At 31.2% G+C, this 24,750-nt stretch overlaps 1 protein-coding gene across 12 annotated transcripts in view; it reads right to left on the bottom strand.

Annotated features, from left to right (window-relative positions):
- Positions 1-495: 495 nt before the first annotated feature.
- The window catches only part of LOC145266322 (protein tweety homolog 1-A-like), a 301,166-nt gene continuing 276,911 nt past the window's right edge, over positions 496-24,750 (bottom strand). For 8 of the 12 annotated variants that reach the window (XM_080121881.1, XM_080121890.1, XM_080121889.1 and 5 more), the window contains one exon: positions 22,049-23,318. In XM_080121881.1, coding sequence (XP_079978007.1) covers positions 23,286-23,318 — 33 coding nt within the window. In that variant the 3' untranslated portion in view covers positions 22,049-23,285. Of the gene's footprint in view, positions 2,411-22,048; positions 23,319-24,750 lie in introns of those variants that run through there. The other 4 variants (XM_080121883.1, XM_080121887.1, XR_013864700.1 and 1 more) reach the window with 2 other exon arrangements.

The raw sequence follows: 24,750 nt of genomic DNA, 5'->3' as shown, positions 1-24,750 counted from the left end.
CTGACTCATGGAATGGTATTTTTTTTTTCTTTACTGTTTTGCAAATTGATTACATTTTTCAATTCAAAAACAAACAATAAAGATATTTAAAAGAAGGGTATTTTTTCAGATTAGGTCCACCTCCACAATTTTCTTTTAAATGACGACTTTTATAGGTTTTCGACTATGCTGACTACGAATATCGCATTGAAATTTTGCAGAAATAAGTAGTTCTCGAGATACAAAAAGTTGTATTATGCATTGTGGTCTTCGGCGGCCATTTTTGTTACGCGCGAGCCATAAACAAATCTACTGAGACTGGCGTGCGTAACAAAAATGGCCGCCGAAGAACACAATGCATAATACAACTTTTTATATCTCGAGAACTGCTTATATCTGCAAAATTTCAATGCAATATTCGTATTCAGCATAGTCGAAAACTTATAAAAGTCGTCATTTAAAAGAAAATTGTGGAGGTGGACCTAATCTGAAAATTTACCAAAAGAAGAATAAGCGTTTAGTTTTTTCTTTCTTTTTTTTTTTTTCCTCATTAAGACAGAATAAGGTTATAATAGACGTGACATCTATAGCAAGGGGACATGTGCCAGAACTTTTAAGCAGTCTTTTAGGTATGATTCTTGCAAGTGGTTCCTGTCAGCCTTTCAATGGGTCGTATAAATCATGCAGTAACAGGATTCTTTTGTAATTTTTTTTTTTTTTTAAATATGCATTTAAATTTTTTTTCTTTATTATCTTCCATTTATTTTGTCATTTTAAAAAAAAAAAAGTTTTTTTTACCACAAAAATAACTCATTTCAACATTCATTAACTTATTTGACAGGACTTTCTTTTGTTATACGGATTTAGGTTTGAGAAATTCAATTTTGATGTTTTTTTATGACAGCGTTGCATGAACAAATTAATACATCCATTTTAGCACAGAAAAATAATACTTAACTTAAGCGTTCAATTCAATCTCAAAATTACTTCATATTCATCAGTTTGAAGCCTTCAAAATTACTAAAAATTTATCAATAACACAACAGGGAAATTCCACAGTTGCTTTCTTCATTGAAAATTAATATTTTGGAAGAAAGATCCCGAATTCTTAAAAATATCAAAATTTCAGGTGTGAATTAACTATAAAAATGAAATTTAATTTTAGGTTATTTTAAAGTTAGTTAACTTTGTAGTTAAAACATATAATTAAATCAATCCAGAAAGAAATCAGTTGTCGTCTGCTTCTTGGTTTCATATACCTGCCTTTATTGTTATTTTCATGGCAAGTGCTCGACTGAACTCCAATTTATCATTCCCTCCTTGTAAAACTTTCACAAAAAAAAAACACTCGACTAGCTATAACCAATATGTACAATTTCCCCCACTTTCTAACTGTGCCTAAATTTAAACACAGACTCTAGGATCAAAGCGGCTTTCCCAGAACTGCTCGCCTGTGGAACACTGTTCTGCAGTTGAATATAACATGGTAGCCTTCAAATTCAATGTAAACAAATTTTTGTTGAGCAGTCCCCATAAATAATCAAAGTCTATCGAATTTACACCATTAGCGAGGACTACACTACCACCTTTCATTCATTAACCCTTATCCTCAAGTGGCTTTCAGACCTTGATAGAAGTAAAAAAAAAAAAACAACAAAAACTAAATTAATATTACTGCGAATGATGAGTCGAGTTTGAATGAATTATTTCCCTTTGATTTAATATGCCAGCAAACGGAGACAAACAGAATTATTGTATAAATTAAAAATGGCTGACTTGGTTTACTATTGTGATACTATTTTATTATGCCAAAGTAATTTTTTGCCTCAAGTTTAAAATCAAGTATTATGGTTATTTTGTGTTTCTAAAGTGAAATTTATGATGCGCATTGCATCGCCGTTGTATAAAAGGACGTTCTCTTTTTTTGCAAACATTTCTTTTTACTTCTTTTTCTTTATCATCTTAATTTTTTTTATTACATGAAAGTTTGAGGAATGTATTTTTGTCAGCCTAAAACAGGAGATGAAGTTTATAAGTGCCAGGAAATATTAAAAAAGTCAATTTTACAACAAAAAAAAAAAAAAAAAAAAAAAAAAAATTTTTTTTCAGGAAAACCAATGATTAGTTCAGAAATTAAAGAAAATAATGGAGAAAAAAAGAAGAAAAAACGCCCCCCCCCCCACCAAAATTTAAGCCTGTGATCTCAAATCCCCAATAACTAATAGTGTTTTGTTGTTGTTGTTGTGAGCAAAGAAACTTTTTGGCTTGGAATCAATTGAAAGTGAAATAATTTGTTAATGCATGATTAAAAATTTACAGGTGGTAGCGGCGGCGGAATAGGTGGGAGAGGCGGTGGTGGTGGAGGCAGGTTATCGATCTCTTGGACGACAGGCAGGGGATCCAAATGTTTTTCGGGTTGCATCGTCGTATACTGAAAACATAAGGGATTTTCAAATGAAGAATTGATTCCAACAACACACCCAGCAGCAGTAGCAATTTGAAAAAAAAAAAAAAAAAAATTTTAATTAAAAAAACAAATAAAAACTTCAGTATGCTAATAGAAAACTGTTCTTTAATCATTTTTTTTATCATTTTCTTTTCTTTATATATATTTTTGGTGCTAGTGCACTTTTTGATCCGCACAATTTTTTAAAAATAATATTTTCAAGTTTAATTAAAGTCTTACGGTATCTTGTTTTTATGAAATTGTAAGATTAAAATACAGAGTAGGTACAACACACACTCCTCTTCCCATGATAAGAATGGCTTTCTAAACAATAACATTATTTCAGCACGGATCAATAAGTGCACTAGTACATATTTATTTAGTTTTTATTGTTTTTTCTGTCTCTTCTCTCTTTTATCCCCATCATATTACCTCCCTCCCCCCCCATAAATTTTTTTTTTTTTCCCCCAATTCTAATCTCAAAAATTTTTTCTATTTCTAATCTGAATGTTTTCAAAGTCCGTGTTATCTTTTTGCTTTTACAGTTATATAATGCCGGCTTTTTCTCTTCTTCTAACGAGACAAAAAAAGTGTTTAATATTTATTGTTTACTACTGCTGGTTGGTTGTTGGTATTTTTTTTTTTGCAATTGAAGATGGCAAGAAATGATCAAAGAGAGATGAGAAAAAAAAAAAAAAATTTTTTTTTTTTTTTTTTGCATGAAGACAATGAAAAATGAAAACTTAAAAAAGAAGAAAACTTGAAAAGACACGGGTAAAAAAGATGACTGATTAGCAAATGATGAAATCAAAGAAATTTTCCTGAAAGAAAGCATATGAATAAAAAAAAATAGGTTCAACCATAGAATAGGAACTTAAAAAAAATTTAATTCACGTGGTGATATGCAGATTTATGATAAAACTAATAATCATTTATAATTATTATCAAAATAAAATTTTAATTTACTTTTTAACGCTTTTAGTAAAACGTTTAAATTGCCTATAGCAATAATCACCAATAAAACACGCCTGCCAGCGATTCAAATTTTTTACTTAAAATTTGCATTTTCAAGACTTTACCAAGCAAATTACAATTCAAGTTTCCAAACTAAAAATACAATTCAAAGCGACCAATCAATTTCGTGCTAAATTTGTGCATGAAACCCGTGAAAAAAAAAAAATGAAACTTTTTAAAAGGTTATTGCTATCCTACGATTGAACCAAGAAATGAATGGAAGGATTTGGTCAGGGTCAGAGAATGTGAGAAAATGAATTCATGAAAAGTTTATGGACAGACAACAATAACAAAAAAAATAAAAATGCCAATAAAATGAAGGATTCCAAAGAAATGATGACGGAATTACCGAAATGAATTTTTCAAGAACTCAAATATGGAAGGCATGAGATATGAAAGCCCTGCCCATCAGGAACTGTAGTCATATGTCACTGGAGTGCACTTCAATAATGGCACAGATAAAAATGGCAAAAAAAGGAACAACATAGTTTCCAATCCTGTTTTAAGGTGACTCCAATAATGCACCTCATGAAATAATTGTTTTACTTGTACGTATTAGAATAAATAGAAACAACACATTTAGTATTGCAGACTAGTAAAATGTTTTGCTGTAATTATTGCAGAATTTCTAACAATTTTCATAGCACGGGAGTTAACTCTGGATGCCAAGGGACACTACTCTGATTGTTGTTTTTTTTTTTTTTTTTTTTTTTTTTTTCCAAAGAGAGGAAGTGGGGCCAGAACCGTATTATAAACGATGAATCAACACTTTCTGGTTTCTGGTAGACAATATAGAGACATATAATAATACATATCAATTCATTCCTTTTTAAAATGGAATTTTTCTATTTCCATTGCGAACATTATTTTTCTCTCTCCCACGAAGGGATGTGGCACAAAGGCCAGAAAGTAAGATTTGAAGAGCCAGTGCCCTAGAGGGAGCGCACTCTGGCCTGCAAAAATTGCCTGATCAGCTCTGTCTGCATTCTCCATTAGGGGCGTCTTAGGCGATTAGGAATTAGCAAACTAACTCCTTCTCAAGGGGTGGGGGGAGACAAAGGCTCGGATGGTGAACCACAGTCAGCAGAGAACAAGACATTTTAATAATGACCTTGACTCTTTTCACTTTGGTGCCGAGTGAAAAAAAAAAACCCCGGTTGAAGGCTGAAAGCAATTTCTATTTTCATTGTGAACGGTTTAAAGAATATATACTTAGTTATATTTTGGAAAAAAAAAAAAAAAGGATTCCAGCAGAGTGCTCTATTTATAGTAGAACAATCTGCTGGAATCTTTTATTCCAAAATATAACTAAGTATATTTACATATAATTGTATGATTCATATTTAAATGTTTTGCTGTAAAAAAAAAAATAGAATTTTAAACAAAAATTATTCGAAGCAAGAAATATACGAAATTTAAAGTTCTTTCTTTAATGTGCTAAAAAGCAAATGTTTATCCATAATGATTATTTTGCTGAAGACATTTCCTCTGAAGAGATGAACTATGCACTGAAAATCCATGGATTAAGGACAGAACTTTAAATTTCGTGTATTCCTCCTTTCAAATAATAAATTTTTGTTTAAAAATTCTATATTTTTACTGCAAAAAATTTAACTATAAATCCTACAATTTGCTCTGTCTTGTATATTGAGCTATCTTATATAAAAATATTTCCTTCCAACAATATTTTGTAAGCTTGCAAACCATAACATTAATTAATGTGATTTAACTTCTCATTGTTTGGATATATCGGGTCGGGCACGTCTCCAGAATGGACGATCATCGCCTGCCCAAGATAGTCCTATATGGCGAACTCTCTACTGGCCGCTGTGACAGAGGGACACCGAAGAAAAGATATAAAGACTCTTTGAAGAAGTCCCTTGGTGACTGTCACATTGACCACAACCAGTGGTCTGCTCTTGCTCCTGACCATAATACCTGGCGACATACTGTCCACCAGGCTGTTGCCTCCTTTGAGATCTCCCGCACAGAGAATCTGTGGGAAGATTTGGGAAGCCTCAGCAGCGACACCTGACGTGACTTTTGACTGCAGTCACTGTGGCTAAACCTGCTTGCCCTGCATCGGGCTCGTCAGTCACAAGCGTGCCTGCAGTCAACGTGGACAACCTCCTTCATAGAATCTTAGTTTGCAAAGTACTGCCAAGATATATATATAATCCAAGTATGTTTACATCCATAGAGTAAAAAATCAAGTTATCCTTACTGTGAATAGAGGTGTGTATTAGGTATAAAACTCTTTATTCATTATTATTTGTCTACATATTTGCAAACATGATTAGGTCAAAGCTTTGAAACAGCTAAAAACTGACAAGAAAATTTCAGCCTGAAGAGGTATAGCTATTTCATAGCTTTGACTGAAATATTTCTGCAAATGTGTAGCCAACTAATGCAAAAAAAATTCAAAAACAAAATTCAGAGACTGTCGAAAGATATTTCCCTTATAACATTTAAAACAATACAGCAAGTCTAAAACCTGACAGAGTGATATGGAAGAAGAAGGAGAAAGAGGCAACCTTAGTGGAAGTTCGTGTCCCCAATGATGCTGGGTTAAAAGGAGCTGAAAGGGAAAAAATAAAGAAATACCAAGGTCTTATGTATGACATGAAAAGAAACTGGAATCTTAGGAAGATCTCTATCATTCCAGTTGTTATACGAGCAACTGGACTCATGAAAAAAAAATTTCAAAAACTACCTGGCAAATATACCTGGTGAACCAAGTGCAAGATAGATTCAAACAATTGCACTTAAAGGGACAGTCAGAATCTTAAAAAGATCTGTCGGTTGGAATAACTGAGTTAGCAGGCGAATGTCTGGCATCTGGTAGGATGCCCCATCCCCAGCTTGAACAAATTTGATAAAAAAAAAAATTTTTAATTATAAAAAAAAAAAAGTTTAATAGAAAAACGTCTGGAAACATGGATCAAGTAGACAACGTAATTGACACATTGAATCAATTTCCCCCCAAAAAAGCAAAATGGCAGAAAAGAATGCAAAAGACATTCAAAGCAAAAAATGATTTCAATTGAAAATAACTTTTGTTAAAAAATTTGTAAAAAATAAAAAAAAAAATTGTAAGCAAGCTATAAATAGAAGCGAAACATTTAAAATGAGCAAATAATATAAATTTGCCGTAGAAATTTTCATGCATAATATCCGGAGGAATTTCTCACAATTCAAATAATGTCTGCAAGTAGTCGAAGCTGAATTAATTTGATAATTTTCTTTGAATTATTTCATTTGTCCATTTAGATATTTCGATCCTATTTAATGTACAGAGAAAAACTAACCCGAGAGCTCAATTTACAAATTAAGAGTACAACTACAACTACATACTTCCAGACAGTATTATAATTATTATTTATGTATAGTGTCGGTTATAGTCAGCTAACATACTTCCTAATGTTTTGGAGAGCGCTACCGGAAGTGGTGACAAGGCAGATCATGGATACGTTTTTTATGATGTCTGAAATTTTGATATTTTGATTTCGATAATTTTATTTTTATACTTCCATAAACATATTTATTATTTAAATTCAAATAAAAAAGAAACAACTTTATTTCAAAAATTCAAAAAACAAAACTTTTTTTTTTTAATTTCATAAACATATTTCCCATAAAACTTCAAATAAAATAAAAACTTTTATTTTTTTTAATTTTATTATTAAAAGTGCAAATTAATTATTATTAAAAGTGCAAATGCCAAGGTCTTATGTACGACAATGAAAAGAAACTGGAATCTTAGGAAGATCTCTATCATTCCAGTTGTTAAAGGAGTAACTGGACTCACGAAAAAGAATTTCAAAAACTACCTGGCAAATATACCTGGTGAACCAAGTGCAGGATAGATTCTAACAATTGCACTTAAAGGGACAGTCAGAATCTTAAAAAAAAAAAAAAATTGTGTTGTTTTTATTTGTATAATTTTGTTAATTTTTATTGTATCCTTTTCAGTAATGTCCTTTTCTTAGATTATACTTCAATAAATCGCTTCACAATAGAAATACTGAAGAACAAGAAAAGTGAAGGGACTGATTTGCTGTGTCACCGCTTCTGGTAGTGTTCCGCAAAAAATTAGGAAGTACGTTAGCTGACTATAACCTACAGCTTACTGTTACATTTTACAAAACTCAGAATCAGTTGCTCGCTCAAACTCTTTGAGAGATGATTCAGGGTGATCAGCTAAGAAAACGCTTGAATATATCTCTAATAACTCAGTCACATCAAGGAAAAAGGAAAAGACGATAAAAAGAAGAGATAGCACGTTTGAGAAGACGATCGTGTTAGAGATGTGGTTGACGCTACAGCCGTAAGGAAAAGTCACGCATGGCGGGAGAATGAGAAAAAAAGGTCTTTTTTGTTATAATCTGAAACGGGAGTTGAAGGTCTTTCCTCTTTCCCATTCTTTGTCTCCTTTGTGACCAAGTCTGCAATGTGTGTAGACGTGGCTAACGTTACATTTTAATGTTGAGTATTTTTACAATGACATATATATATATATATATATATATGTGATGGGACGATTCCAATATTTTTCTCGAGTCCGATACAACTACTGATTCCAGTTTAAATTCCACGATTCTTATATAATTACTGCTTCCAATTCTTTATAAATATCTAAAGTATTTAACTAAAGATGGTTATTTTCCCCCAATTACTGTAAAAACACATGTTAAATGTGTAGATATTTTATATGGTACTTTAAAATGTGTAGATATTTTATATGGTACTTTAAAATGTGTAGATATTTTATATGGTACTTTAAAATGTGTAGATATTTTATATGGTACTTTAAAATCAATGAATTTTTATGATTTTATCATTACTACTAGCAGTGGAAGATTTCGTTTTAAATAAAATCAAATAAAAAATGATAATTAAAGGAATCGTTTTTGGCATCGGAAAATAGACACACATGATACCGATTCTGATATCCCCCAAAATTCTGATTTTCTGCTTCCGATTACTCATCCCATGTATATATATAAGTTGGTGCGAAAATAATGTCGTTTTTGCCGTCCACTTCAAGTCAAAAAACGACATTATTTTTGCACCAACACACACACATATATATATATTGACAAAGACGCAAACGATGGGCAGTAACACTTGTTAAACGATTAAAATTTTGACAACTAATAATAATGAAAACAATGTTAAAATATTAGACACGTAATCATATTTGTTACTGTTAATTTTACAAAAAAAATCTTTTGATTTCAAATAAACCACCGGAAAAAGTCACAGCAGTTGTAGTTGATAATAATTGCTAAAATATATAATTGTGTTCAGAATCAGAGACTATGCTAGTTGGTATAAATAAAGGGTGGAATATAATTGAATAAGCATAGTTTTCCCATAAACACGCACACACACACATATATATATACACACACACACACACACGTATAAAATTGTGATCTTTACAATTGGAGAAGGTGATGAATATTTTCTTAAAAATACTAAATATTCTAAATGTTCTTTATGTTGAAACAAGTCGATTCCTTTTCGGGAGGGGATCGCTTCAACATCGTTACGAACGATAACTTTGCGATTCAGTTCATCAAGTTTATCACACAAACACAAAAAACATTGGGCAGGAAACTTGGTTCATCTGCTTCTGCAGTATAGCAACCCTCTTTTTGGGTGTTATTAAATACTTGAACATCACACCTATAAGAAATGTCATGACAAACTGTTATTTTATCCATAACTGAGGAGAGGGAGGGCGTGCGTGTCTTTGGCAATCATATTAAAATCATGGTGTGAATCGAGAATGAACGCGTCCCCAGTTACCAGAGAGCTTATTGGTGAGGATGAAACAGATTCCAGACTGCATCCTCGTAAGCTAATTGTGGGCAGTGACATCAATTTTCAATAGATTGCTGATACTACTGCTACTACTGTTACTACTAATATAATCTAAATGAATGGAATAGATGTTTAGTTGATTCCATAGTCTGATTGAATATCCATTATATCAGCCACACTCTTTTCTGGTGTACTAAATCACATGAAAAACTGAAGCAAGTCAATCGGTTTCTTATGATTTGCAATATTTGCATCGTTTGTGTGAACGTGTTGGGGGTTAACCGAAAATCTGAGCTGCAGCAATCAAAAGTGACCTATTGACACTATCAATTCCACAAGTAGTTTGTCTTCAACTATGAAATTAGAATTGGCTAGACGTATTATGTACCTATTTACTATGCCTCCCCACGGGACAGAGTTAGACACCAGGGTCGTTTTTTAACGTGGAGAAAAGGTACAAAAATAAAAATTGTCTCAGTCGTGAAGGACCCCTCCTCCACCGAAAGAGAACAAGAAATAGAAGTGCAGCATCTGAAGAACAGATACTACACTTTGATGTAACCCTAGCCCAGTATCAATAAAAGTGAGCCGTGATGGCCAGAAAAGCTATACTTGCTTGAAAGGAAGCCGGCTCATGGCTTAACGCGATCAAAGTGATAGCCGTTACAAGTATGTATGCTTCCAGACTTTACAGATACTCTGTCGATAGAACGCTTTTGAATTTTCGAGGTCGGAATTGATGGAGTTCTTCAGACTATTATACTCATCTTGTGTGTAATATAATCTTTTTCTGTTGAACTTGGGAATTTGAACGAAATTTTGAACAGAACCTTTTATTTAATCCACAGCGGGGTAGGAGGACATGTTCTCGTTCCATCAGCCATGACCAAGTAGAATTCCTAAGTAATTCACAATTGTATTTTGAGTGTTACCCGCACTGAGGATTGAACCTTCAACCTCCAGAAGAGTGTAACTTTTACAACTGCCTTAACTCAATCAAAGTGGTAGCCGTTACAAGTATGTATGTGTCCAGACTTTACGGATACCCTATAGATCGGAGTTTAGTCGAAGAATAACAGCTGCCTTCACATTGTGCATTTTATAATTTAAAAGAGTTGGTGGGCAGCTAAAGGCTTCAACAATCACAAGCGACTTGGTGAAAATCCCGCAAGTAGTTGCTCATCAACTATAGAATCAGAATTGGATAGTCATATAATGTGACTTAACCCAGGATTGGGGAAAGTGGGCTGCGATGGTCAGAGGTGCTGTATTTGTTTGAGAAGTCGCTCTGTCTGTCCCGGGAAATAGTAGAAAGTAAAATATCTGATCGATTTGAGAATTGATGAAATTAAAAAAAAAAAAAAAAAATGAAAAGTTGAAGATGGAGATGAAGAATTTGAAACACAAGTGAGAAGAAGTCAACTGACTGATGATATAAAATTTTCGTGCTTCCGGAGGATGGGGGTGAGGATGGCTATACAAAAAAAAAAAAAAATGAATAAACCAAAAAAGTCTTGAAGGCAGAAAGGGAATCGGTGACAAACGTGAAAAGATTATGATTAAACTGTCTACTGGGCAGACACGAGTGAAGGATTCTATGAAAGAAATATTAGGAAGTGAGCTCTTCTGTGAGTGAAGATAAAAAAAGAATAGTGAAAGTTTCAGGATCCTTCACATACTATTCTTTTTTTTTTTTTTTTTTTTTTTTTTTTTGAGAACCACCAAAAGACCATTTCACACATAGGATAAAATGGGGGTGAAATGAAAGGTATTCAATTGGGTTCTTCGATGAAGTAAAATCAGAGAATCACATAAAATAAAATATTTTTTATTTTTTTATTGGATTCTTTGCTCACACTTTTTTTTTATAGAATTTTTTTAAATTTAATTTTTGCTTTTGTAAAAAAAAAAAAAAAAAAAAAAAAAATATGTAAAGAAAAGTCGCCCTTTCCAAAATTTTATGACAATCACAAAAATAAAATAAAAATTGTTAGAATACATTTTATTTTTGTGATATTTTAAAATATTTTTAATTTAAAAAAAGGTATATTGGTAAGAAATTTAGTTATAATATACAAGTGTATGGAAACTCCCTGCTTTACCAATTGATATATATATATATATATATATATATATATATATATATATGTTTGTGTGTATATATGTATATATTTCACACATCCACATAAAATTTTATAAGGAGATATATTTTATGAATCAATTTTCAGTATTTACTCCAACAGTGCTCAATACGTGAGTAGAGCTATGTAGTAAGTTATAAAAAATATATTTATGAAATCAACGTAGAGACTTCCCGTTACACTCTCATAGGGAATAGTCATTTTAACCTGACACTTCCCTATGGAGGACGAAACGCAGAAGTGTATGTGTAGCATAATTACCACAAATATATTTTCATAACTTACTAATATATCTATACACACACACACACACACACACACACACATACACAAATATATATATATATATATATATATATATGTATATATGTGTGTAGAAAGATTTTGTTTGCTTGAAGCATTATGTGAAAAGGTTGTGTTTGATTGCTATCACAATGTAGCTATGGAAATGGTTTGTGTGGTAAAATAAATAATGACAATTATTGAAGGGACTTCAATATTTTTTCATCATGCATAATTATTTCTGAACATACGGTGCCGCACAAGATGGTAGATCCGGGAGTTTCCCCAAAGCGGGAGAGGAAATGTAGACAGCTCTTGAACGTTGTATTGGATGTTATGCGTTATTTTTGTCAACCTTGTCATCATTATTTTACCACCAAGACTATTTCCGTAACTACATTATGATAAACCTCAAACACAACCTTTTTTATATATAATATATAGATTCAGCCAATCTCGCTAGATTCAGCCACTGATGAGTCGTAGACAACGAAACACATGTCAGTGGATAATCATATTTTAAAAATGATATATATATATTGAAAATAGTTACGTATATAAATGGATATGTTTTGAAGGCTAAAGACAATGCATTTTTTTTTTTTTTTTTTTTTTAACGCTCAAGTTTTTAAGCTCCCATCCAAGGAACATCTTACAGGGCTGTTAGAGCCCTCGCCGATATGGTCTTCCAAGCGGCCGACACTGACTTTATTCCTGTCGCTCCAGGTAGGGGAAGGGCGTATTAAGTCCAGGCTCGTTGACATTGGGAGCTGAATGTAGACCCCCCCCCATCAAGTGGTTGTCCTACAGGAGGGGGAGGATGCACACTTGGCTTGCCACCCTCCAACCATCCAAGTGCACCTGAAGGCTTCAGGCGGCTGTTACCGACTCACCATGAGGAGGTGGTACAGGCGAAAGGGGGCTGCCCTTAAGAGAGTAAATGTGTTATTTTTAACCTTCAAAATGTATTCATTTATATTTGTAATTATTTTCAATTAATACACAACGCTTCAAGTGCAGGTGAAGAAAAAAGATTTTCCTTCGTTATATATATGTGTGTGTGTGTGTGTGTGTGTGTGTGTGTGTGTGTGTGTGTGTGAGAGAGAGAGAGAAACAAATTTCTTGGATGATTTATACATGGTGTAACTTGTTAAGGAGAATTTTAACAAATTCCTTCATTTATTTATAATTACAAAACAATTTTTTTTAATTATTTCAACAAAAAAAAATTATTTCCGGGAATAATTGTATACAGCTCCCAATTTCTATCCATTTAAATAAAGATGCCCTTAAGAAGGAGTTTCTACAATAACCTTCAGCAAGTTGAATAAGTTTTATTTTTGGAATATGAAAGAAAATGCTAATTAGGCCTGCCTTCTTGGGATTTTCAGTCATCAAAAAGGTTTATTTTCTATGAAAAAGATGGCGACAACAGAAATAATCCCTGCTGCTTAATATTTTATTTTTACAAATTCAAAATTGTAAATTATTTTTTCATAAAATCATATTTCATTTTTTTTTTTTTTTAAATAAAAAAAAAAAAAAAATGTTAAAGCTAATTGGGTACTCTTGCATAATTTGACCCGAATTCTCGTGATTTCCCGTCAAGCCCGGATCGGGCGAGACTGGCAATCATCGGTGTCAGCCGAACGTTGTTCAAATGTTGAAATACTAATTCGACTTTAAAAAAAAATTTTTTTTTTTTTTTCTTTTTTAATATTTTTAGTAAGTTTTTAATTTATGATTAGTTATTTTTAATGATTTATTTATTTTGAATTTTTTTTTTTTTTTTGTACTTCAATTTCTGGGAGTTTGATTAGCCAATGAAAAAGCGATATGTAAATGAAAGCAGACGACATTCGAATTGGAAGAAATCGACTGAACCCAAAAATGCTGACAAACTCGCCAAACAGAAAAATGACAGGCAAGGAAATAAATCTGTGCATACTAGAAAAACAAATGGAAATGCCGATGCAGACAATCTCATATTGTCAGGAAAAGAAATTGCTTTCCCAAAGAATGAGGTGCACCAATTGTAAACACAATGTTTACTAAAAAAAAAAAAAGATCGAGCATAAAGGATGGTTTCTCCTGGCGGTGTACCAATGGACAATGTAGACAATGGGTATCATTGTGCACAGGATCGTTAACTTTCTGAGAGAAATTTGTCAGGAGTATTTCTTGAGGAATCCCCGGCAGATAGGAGGCCCAGGGCACACTGTAAAAATTGATGAATCTCTATTCAACCGAAGAAAACATAACATAGGGAGAATCCTTGAACCGCTCTGGTAGGTGTATCAGAAATTTGAAGGAATTTTTGACACCCCTAACAGAAAACTGCGAATAAAATATAAAAAACTTGTAATTTCTGCTTTTAAAGTGGGTTGTTTTTTTTTTTCTGTATGGAATATACTTCCAAAATAAACTATTAAAGTTGTTTAAAAAAATAATAGAAATATTATTTTTTTAAAAAACAGTGTTTACAAAATGCCGGTGTGCCTACATGCAGCCATTTTTTTACGTAATAAAATCAATAGAATTTTACAAGTTAAATATTTTTCAATTTTTAAACTTTAAAAATCTATCAAAATTTTTCTATTGGTTCAATTTTTACGGTATTTTCAGGGTCAATGTGAAATTTTATGCTCTTTCCAATAAACTAAATATAATATTTTAGAGAAACATTTTTTTTTTTCAAATTCACGCCCCCATTTTGAAATGTCTTAAAATTTTAATAATTTATGTGCCAAAGTTTTATGTATCACAAATTGAAGATAAAAGATTAATAAAGAAAATATTCTAATTTAAAACAAAAAAAGAATAGTTTTTTGGAAATTTACCTTTACAAAGTCTAAAACCTTTTTTTTTTTAAAAACCATGTTGATTTTTTTTTAAATGAAAGCTCAATGTTATGCTTACATCGTCAAGTAAATACCAGACGCTGACGGCAAATATTACTATTTCATTGAATGTTTTCTTTTTTTAGATATTTAAAAAAAAAAAAACTTAGTCGATAAAGAAGTATTAAAATATATCAATCAAAAACTTGTGTATTTCATTAAAAGAATTAAAAAAAAAATTTTTTTTTTTAAAATCGATGAAGCGGATTTTTTGTTCTAGGGGAAAATGTGCGTTTCCTTTTTAACTACGGAGGATGAAAAATACTAATTTTGGTTAACACACGCAATAAAAAAGAGACATTATTTATGTCCCTTGGACGAATCCGTATTTCATAAATTTCATTTTAGCAGCAGCAGCAGCTCTTTACAGCTTCGCGCAAAACACGTTGCGAAAATACGATTTTCTACGACCCTCGCTTTAAAAAATCCTTTTTTTATTTAAAAAATACATGGAATTTAAAAAATAAATATGGATAAATTCTTAACAATGAAGAATGGAACTACCCATTTAATAGTATATTTTTTTAAGTAAGTGATTTTTTGGCATTTGTATATATATACATATATTTATAAGCAAGTTAAAATATGTTGATTTTCTTTATATTTTTTTTAAAGAAAACCGCTTTAAAAAACAAATATTGCATAATTTGCTATTAAACCTATTAGTTTTTTTAAAAATTGGTCTTTGCTTCTTTAATTAAAAAAAAAAAATTAGGGGTTGAATTACATTTTTCAAGTAGTTATAAGCTTCGAAAAATAGTAAGTTGAATTATTAAAGTTCTGATCATCATTTTTAATAGCTACTTTCTGATACACCTACTGCTCTGGGTCTTCGGCGACTATGACATCACCGACAAGGAGGGTTTTTTGGTCACCGTGCCAAATCGAAACGCCAAAACCCTCCTTCCAATAATATAAAAAATATATTCTGCCGGGTACAACAGTCGGATATGACTGTTGGAAGGCCTATAACAAAGTAGGAAGATCAACAGTCGACCGAAGTAAAAGATTCCTAAGGAAATATCCTCATCTCAAGAAAGTTCTTCCACCGGCAATTAACAACCGTAAAAACAAAAACATGTTTTTGTATTTCTGTGTAATCCCCGCCCCACCTAAAAAACAAAAACAACCTGATTGAACAAAAAGTCTTGAAAATAAAATAAAAAAACAAGGGAAAATATGAAGAATTACTCGACCCCGAAAACCTATAAGAGTGGTAATTTTAAAGGAATTTTCGAGGGTGGAGTAATTCTTCATATTTACCAAAGCAAGAGAAAAAAAAATACGGTTAAAGAAAAAAACATTTTTACTTACACCTAACATTTATACGGGTAAACAACCTTTTCTTGAAGATAATATTTAAATAACTTGATAGTAATTGTCTGTATTTTTGATTGATCTGTATCATTGATTGAGATTGTCAGACTGACTTCCTCGTCTTGGTTGTTATAGTCAAAACGTTTCGGCCGTTTTGCCCTCCGGCCTTCATCAGGTGTTTTGTTTTCACTGCCTTCGTTCAGGATTGAACTCAGCATCTTTGGGTAACTAAACTTTCATACACCGTCTAGGACCACTCGGCCATATGTCACTAGGACAATTCTTAGTTGGTTTTTGTTAATGTTAAACCTATGTTGTTATTCAAGGTTTTCTCTCTCTATCAGAGGTGTCCAAATTGCATTCAGCTCTATGCTTGGTTTGCTCAGTAGGTTGTTATGTCCGAGCATGTGAGCTGTTTCTTTAAGTTTTCTCACTTTCCAGTGGGTCTCTCTGTTTATTATTTTTACTTCATCCCATAGGGGGGCGATGGTCCCCCCTCTCCATCCAGACATGGTTGGCTATACCCAATTTTTCTGTCTCCCCTTTAGTTACCGCTTTCCGGTGTTCTTCCACCCTTACTTTAAGGGGGCGGCATGTTTCACCCTTGTAAACCTTTCTGCAACTGCATGGGATGGAGTATATGCAGTTCTTGGTCATGTTCTCCTCCATGCAGGGCTTCACTCCTACCAGGTGTCGTCTGAGTGTTGACTTGCTCTTGAATACCGTCCTGATGTTGTAGGGGGCACATATTCTCTGAATCTTTTCGGAGATGCCTCGTATGTATGGTAGGCAGACCGTTGGAGGTTTTTGGGTTTCATTCTCCTCTCTTATACTATTAACACGTCTGGTGAATAGTATGCTATCGGGGTAGTTGTTACGACGGAGGGTATTCAACCTGACCATTTCTTGGTGGTATGTAATAATAAAGAGTTGGGTTCGAGACTCCTAATAAACGGTTCCCCAGTTCAATACAAAGCACCTGATGAAGGCCGGAGGGCAAAACGGCCGAAACGTTGTGACTATAACAACCAAGATGAGGAAGTCAGTCCGACAATCTCAATCAATGAAATAACTTGCTGTTGATAAATATTTTGCAAAAAAAAAAGAAATAAATAAATACTAAAATAAATTAACTAAACATATTTGCTTTTATCAAGGTAGTTTTTTTGTTATTTTTTGATAATTTGCATTTGTATATATATTTTTTATTTTTTCGTTTTGTTTTGCTCTTTTTCCTTAGTCTGCGTCAGTTACACCGCTCGGCTGTCACCGATGATTGCCGGTCTCGCCCGATCCGGGCTTGACGGGAAATTACGAGAATTCGGGTCAAATTATGCAAAAGTGCCACTAATTAAATTGCAAATTTTAAAAAAGCAAAAAACAAACAAACCAAAAAAGAAACCTTCTCGTGTTGAATTTTAATTTGGCCGATGCAAACAAATCTAGCAAAATACAGTTAAACGCATCTGTTCGTATTATGCATCCATTAATTGTAGCGAAATTTGAAAATTGAAAATTTGAATTTCAAGCGAAACCAATGGTATCTACTGAACTGTCATGTCGCAGTAATGAAAATATCCAAAAATTACGAAAAACGATGAGGTAGAAAATTATTTACTAATGAAAACAGTTTTCAGAGACAATGAAAATTAAGTTTTGAAAAAAAAATATATATATATATAAATAACCAACGAGTTTGAATCGTAACAAAAAAGTAAATCTTTCATGGAAACTGAAAATCTTTGGCCAACTTAATTTTAACTACTTGTCTTTGAAAATTGTTTTCATTAATAATTAATTTTCTACCTCATCGTTTTTCGTAATTTTTGGACATCATTACTGTGAGATTACAATTCAGTAGATACCATTGAAATTCAATATTTTGATTTTTGAATTTCGCTAAAATAATGAAGAACCGTTTATTAACTACCGGGTTATGCATCCGTTGACATAAGTGCCTATATATATATATATATATATATATATATATATATATATATATATATATATATATATATATACGCGCTTATGTCAACGAATACTCAAATCTAAGGGAGATAACCAGCAAAGACATAGCAAAAAAAAAAAAAAAAGCATATTTTGCAAGGTGCAAATTTGAGACGCTTATTAATCTACCTACACAAGTAAACAACCTATTACACGACGGTAATTAATCAAACACAAAAATTAATTAAACTTGTTAATTAACGAAAATAAAAATAAAAAACAAGAAATTTGTTTTTCTTTATTTTAATCAGTCAGCGTTATGATACTTAAAACTCTTTTGAAAGAGATTTTGGAAGTGTTTAAAACCGTCAATTTCTGGCTATGATTAAAGTTTAATTTTTTTTTTTTTTTAACTATTCCGTAGTTTCACCTAGTAATTTAATAAACAAAATATCCCGTAAAAATTGAATTTGATCATTAAAAAAAAAAAAACTTGCATCGTCCTTTCTAAACAATGCTTTAAGCAAAGAACATTAACCTCTTGACAAATAAAATTATTTTTTATTTTTTTGTAAAAAATAAAAGACTGCAGAAGTTATCTACCTTTGTGACAGATTTATTTCCCTTTGCATCTTGTTTCATTTGTTCTGCAAGTCGAGTTTTTTTGTTTTTTTTTTCTCTTAGTGTATATGATTCAGCTTGCTATATCTTATTGTTAAAAAAATAAATTAAGCTGCTTCCTTACATTAGTGATCTTTTAAATCAACGCATTTCATAGGTACGGGCAAAATGAATGCCGACGCTCAACAAAATGTTGAAACATTTTTCCACTCCCTTTACTTAAAAATTCACCAAAAATCAGGTAATTAATTAATTTTAATAAAATTTTCAGTATTTATCAAATAATGATCGCGGAATATAATGAATTAAATATTTTTTATTTAAATCTTAGTGGAAATGTATTATTTTGTTTAAACAAAAAATACCTTTACTAAAGTTATGGTTTTCAGTAGTAAAAAAAACAAAAAAACGCAAGAATTTATTTTTGCTTTTTTTATATCAATAAAGCATCGTAATTTGTAACAATAAAAAATAATAATTTTTATATGAACATTACAAAAAAAGCCCCTAAAGTCCATATTAATGAATTCGATATAACTCGAAGAAAAATGAATTTCTCGAACTACCGATATTACTATTGAATTAAGCATTGTTTATTTAATATTTTCACAAAAGAAATTATAATAGCAAAAATATTTCTACTTTTTTTTTTTATTACAGATTTTGCATAATTTTTATATGCAAGTTTTTAATAATTTCCTTGCTCGCAAGAATGTGAAACTTTCGGCGTAATATAATTTTTATATAATATTGGCCAATAATTAAAAAAAAAATTTTTTTAACAGGAACATAGAAAAATAATTAAATTAAAAAATGGTAAAATTTATACAAACATTTACAATAGAAATGAACGGATGCCCGTCTGGGAGGAAAAAAAGAAACCCAGCACTCCTCCTTCCTTTTAATTACATGACGTCATTCTCAGACAGACTGTCTCAGATTTTGGGCCTCCGTATATTCCATATTTTCCAAAAGTATGGTTTCTTGTGGCTTTGTAAACGGCAAAAACACTCGGTTTTGGGTCTAATTCGGCTATTTTTTTTGCAAACAAGGTGTTTTTTTTTTATTTTTAATTTAATTCAATATCTTAGGATTTTACTTTACAAATTATCTTTGAAATAGACCCAGAAAACTAATATTTATCTCTAAAAGGATTTTTACAATGAATGTATTTAACTTCAAAATTTAGCTGAATTGGTAAGATCGCCATGAAAACATTTTTCATAACTTTTTTTTTTTTTTCACGCGTACAAATATTTTTTTTTTCTTTGGGAAATTAAGTTTAGTCTTTAATCTTTCAAATACAATCAAAAAGTATTCGGAAACCTACAAAAAAAATATATAAATCGGCTTTCAAAACTAGGTCTCCCTATTCTTATTCGTTTATTTTTGCCCAGATCTAGCATTTCAGATGAAACCATTACTTACTTGCGTGTGATGGCAAAGTTAGTATAAATTACAAATAATGATTCAATAGAAATGCTAGATGTATTTGAAAAAAAAAAAAAAAAAAAAAATCAACCACAATCACGCTCTGAAATGTGTTGGTTTAAAAATGGCGGACCCTTGATTTGTCAGTGTAAGTCGAGGGTTATCTCCCTTGTTTGTCATACTGAATCGGTCACACAACCTGTTTTATTTTATTTTTACTTATAATTATTTGTCTACTGGATCATTTTTCGGAAGTCTGGAGAATTTATACTAATTTCGCCATCACATGTAAGTACGTAATGTTTTTACTAATGCAAGCAAGCACAAAAATTAAATATAATAGTTCGGTAATTGTGCATAAAACCAGACACTAAGTTTCAAACATGACGGCGGGTCTGTCAATAGAGGTATGGAAGCTCAAAATGGATACAATACTCCCGCTTAATTATATATTTGAGCAAAATATCAAGATTTTTATTTTCTTTTTTTTTTTGCCAATATATTTTTTCTAACATACTCACGTTTTTTTTTTTATTTATTTATTTAAACCTGTGCAATCTATTACAATTGTCACCGATTTAAAAAAAAATATTATTGTTATAGTGCCTAAACCTAAACGTAGATTCCATGAACAAAGTTTCTTTCTTAGAACTGCAACTGCGCGCCTGTGGAATTGTCTTCCGTTTTCCTGCTTTCCAGCTGACTACAATATGGTTGTCTTCAAGTCTAACGTAAACAAGTTCTTGATGAGCCGTTCCATACAAGTTAACAAATTTACCGAATTTCCATTTACTAACGATTACTATGTTGTCCAATTTCTACTGTACACTCTTTAACCCTTATCCTCGAGTGGCCTCTTGGCCTTGATAAGTGGTGATGCCTATGTAAAAAAAAAAAAGAAAAAGTTAAATATATTTTACATTTGTTTTTGTTTTTCCCTCTTATAATAAAATATATAAAAATACGTAAACTTTCTTTATCAATGGACTTTGCGTTTTTAATCGCATAGAAATATCTAAACAGTTTAACAAAATAAACACAGTTGTTTGAAAAAGATAAGAGACTACAAAACACAAAATCAATTGATTAAGAAAGTTTGCGTATTTCTGTATATTTTTATTATAAGAGGGTAAAAAATAAACATGAAATATAGTTAACTATAAATGTATGTTTTTGGGGTTTTTTTTTAATCGGCAACGATCGTAATAAACTGCGCAGGTTTACATAAAGTATACGGTAAATAAAGTATATCTAAATATTAGTACATTAAAAAAAAAATTAAAAAAAAATTTTTTTTTTTTTTTTTTTTTTTTTGGTAAATTTTCAGATTAGGTCCACCTCCCTGATTTTCTTTTAAAATGACGACTTATACAGGTTTTCGACTATGCTGAATACGAAAATCGCATTAAAATTTTGCAGAAATAAGTAGTTATCGAGATATAAAAATTTTGTATTATGCATTGTATTCTTTGGCGCCCATCTTTTTTACACGCATGCACGCGCGCCATAAACAAATCTACTTATCTATGACTGCCATTGCACGCGCGTGAAAAAAGATGGCCGCCAAAGAATACAATGCATAATATAATATTTTATATCTCGATAACTGCAAAATTTCAATGCGATTTTTGTATTCAGCATAGTCGAAACCCTATACAAGTCGTCATTTAAAAGAAAATCGTGGAGGTGGACCAAATCTAAAAAAATACCTTTTTTTTTTTTTTTAAATCGTAACTATGATGTAAAAAATATATATCAGCAAAAATATCTTAATATTTTGCCCAGAAATAATCAGTTTTGAAGAATAGTGGAAGTGTTGTATCCATTTTGTGCTTCCATATTTCAATTGACATATCAGCCGCCATGTTTGAAACCATCATTACCAATAGTTTTATGCAATAAGGTGTTTTGAAACAGTACCGATTTATATAGAGTTAGAGCTAACCATGCTGGGTACTTCACTTAAGGTTTGTTTTTTTTTGTTTTTTTAAGTGTCTTATTTTGTCTTTTTTTTTTCTTTTTTTTTTAAATAATTGTGTTTTCTTTTTAGCAATTTTAGGAATTCTGGAATGAATAAAGATGAAGATCATTGTACAACTGCCGGGCATCATCATAAAAATAAGAAATGGTTTGTGTATATGAAAAAGGCTTTTTAATGTTTTTTTTTTTTTTTTTTTTTTTGCTTTGTTTCTTTCTTTTCTTTCCCATTGGTTGTTTCATTTCTAAAACAACCAATCATCTGCTTCGGATTTTCGCACGCACACATACCGCTGAACATTAGATACATTTCAATTGGTAAATATCACATTTAAATATTTTTATATTTTGAAAAAGATTTTGGTTAAACATATTCTCTCGGTTAGTTATACATATTTGTTTTACACAGGCATTGATATGTCACTACACATTTATGAGCATGTTTCAGTCAGCCAGTTACTAGTAATTAAAGACCTCTTCAGGCAATATTGCTTATACAAAAGCAAGATTAGATTACAGACTAAGCTTTTGTACAAGCAATATCGCCCGAGGAGATCTTTAGTGACTAGTAACTGGCTGACTAAAACATGCTCATGAATGTGTAGATACATATTCATGCTTATGTAAAACAAATAAAAAGTGCATATATATATGTGTGTGTGTGTGTGTGTGTGTGTATGCATACGTATATATGCATATATTTTTTATGTAATAGGCCTTGTATTTTGAAGAATATAATAGTTGGGAAAGAAATATTAAATCTTTTTTTACAATTGAAATAAAACTAATAAATTAATTTTTTTAAGACAAAAAAAGATATTTCAAAAATCGTATTTACAAGAGACAGTATATTGAGAAAAGATCCAAAGATAATTCAACTGATCTAACGGAAAGTTTGAAATTTTAGTTAATTTAAATCAGACATGTTTTTTTTATAAGTTAAAAAGATAATATCAAATCGGAATCGTTTTTCTTTTCTTTTTTTTTTAGTCGTAACATATTTTTCTTCCAAAAATTATTTTTTTTAAAAATGTTATCGTTTAAAAAATCAAATTAAAAAAAATTAAAAAATCAGAATAAAACAAAAAAAAAACAGAACAAACTCGACCAGTTTCAAAATTAAAAAGAGTCAAAAATAGTTTTAAAAGTCTTCTATCACAAAATTAGTGTTTCTTTTTTAATGGCCTTATCTTTTAATGGCTTTAATTCTTTCTTCATCCAAAGAGAAATTAAAGCCATTAAAAAATTATTTTTTTTTTATATATAAAATAATCGGCTTAGACTTTGTAGAAATCCATCATAGAATTGAAAAAATGTTAAAAAAAAAAAAAAAATTGTTGTCAAGAATGTAAGTTTTTTGTCCACTTTTAGGAAAATGTAGCCAGCCAACTTCGGTAGGTTTCACCAATACGATGCGTTGTACCCGGGTCCAGCCTGGAATTAGATAGAGCTCCAGTAACAAATGGATGTACTAACATATACACGGCAACAAGAGACTTGGGGGAGGGTGAACTGGGAGGTTTCTTCAAAAGTAAGGTTGACTTTCTTTCTTTTTTTTTTCCACACAAATTAATAAATTAAAACTTTTCCTTTTCTTAATGAAGATCATTTTATCAAATGATGGAGAAAAACAGTTTTTCTTTTAAACAAATCAATCTAGCAATAAAAAAAAAGGGCAAACTTTTTATATTACCATAATTTTTTTTTTTCGTTTTAAAAAATAAACACGATGACTCCATAGAATAGCTAATAAAATTCACCATCATTTCTGCAATCCAACTCTTTTTCATGTAAATAAACTTCAGTGATTTGTCCATCAAGTTTGAATAAAAAATTCCCAACAGTCTTTGTTTTATTGCTGTTCAATAATAAGAACACATCGATATGGTGTGTTAAATTGGTAATGAAAGACTCTTCTGTTGGTTGGCACTGCCCTGATTTCGGCTGTGATGGCCCTCTTCAGTTCAGAAATTGTCTAGGGGACAGTTTTTATAGAGATCATCTTTAAAATAACCTCCATAGATAGAAACCGGACGTGGGGACTATAGACTGGCAAGTATGAAGTCCATTCAGCATCATCACACTTTCTACTGATGAGATGATCATTGAAATGTCCCCTCACATATCATAGTCACTCATCCAAATCTGTTATAGCAGAGAGCTGCCGATATATATATATATATATATATATATATATATATATATATATATATATATATAATGAGAGAGAGAGAGAGAGAGAGAGAGAGAGAGAGAGAGAGAAAAAAAATAAAAAAGGAACAATGGTGAACACATAATACGGTTTGTTCCTTTTTTATTTTCTCTATTTTGTCGGAATACTATTTCCATTATTTTCATATATATATATATATAAGGGTTGCCGGTTCCATTTATCCACATATAGGTAAAATTAGACAAAGCCAGTGGTGGAAGAATATCAGAGAACATCATAATCTTCTACGTATTTAATCCTTGGATAAGACTTAATCCAACCTCCATAGTAATAACAATGTTAACTTGCATTTGTCTTCTTTACATAAACTTATACGCTTCTGCGATGGAACCACTTTTTTTGATTTTCAGTTTGGAAAGTGCATAGAAGGGGCAGACAAATGCAATATAAAGACCGAAGCAAAAAAAAAAAAAAGGCAATAAATGCGTGCATGTCTGGGTGTGTTTTTAGAAAGTTTTGTTATATATTGAATTAAAATAAATATAAGAAAATTATAACAAAACAAAGGTAGCCTTCAAATCCAATGTAAACAAATCCTTGTTGAGCCGTCCGCCTAAATAATGAAATTCTACCCAATTTACACCATTAACGATTACTACGCTACCACCTTACATTCATTAACCCTTATCCTCG

This window comes from Euprymna scolopes, chromosome 41, assembly GCF_053919585.1.
Source record: "Euprymna scolopes isolate OS-2025 chromosome 41, ASM5391958v1, whole genome shotgun sequence".
NCBI lineage: Eukaryota > Metazoa > Mollusca > Cephalopoda > Sepiida > Sepiolidae > Euprymna > Euprymna scolopes.
This window is presented reverse-complemented; position numbering and strand designations above follow the sequence as displayed.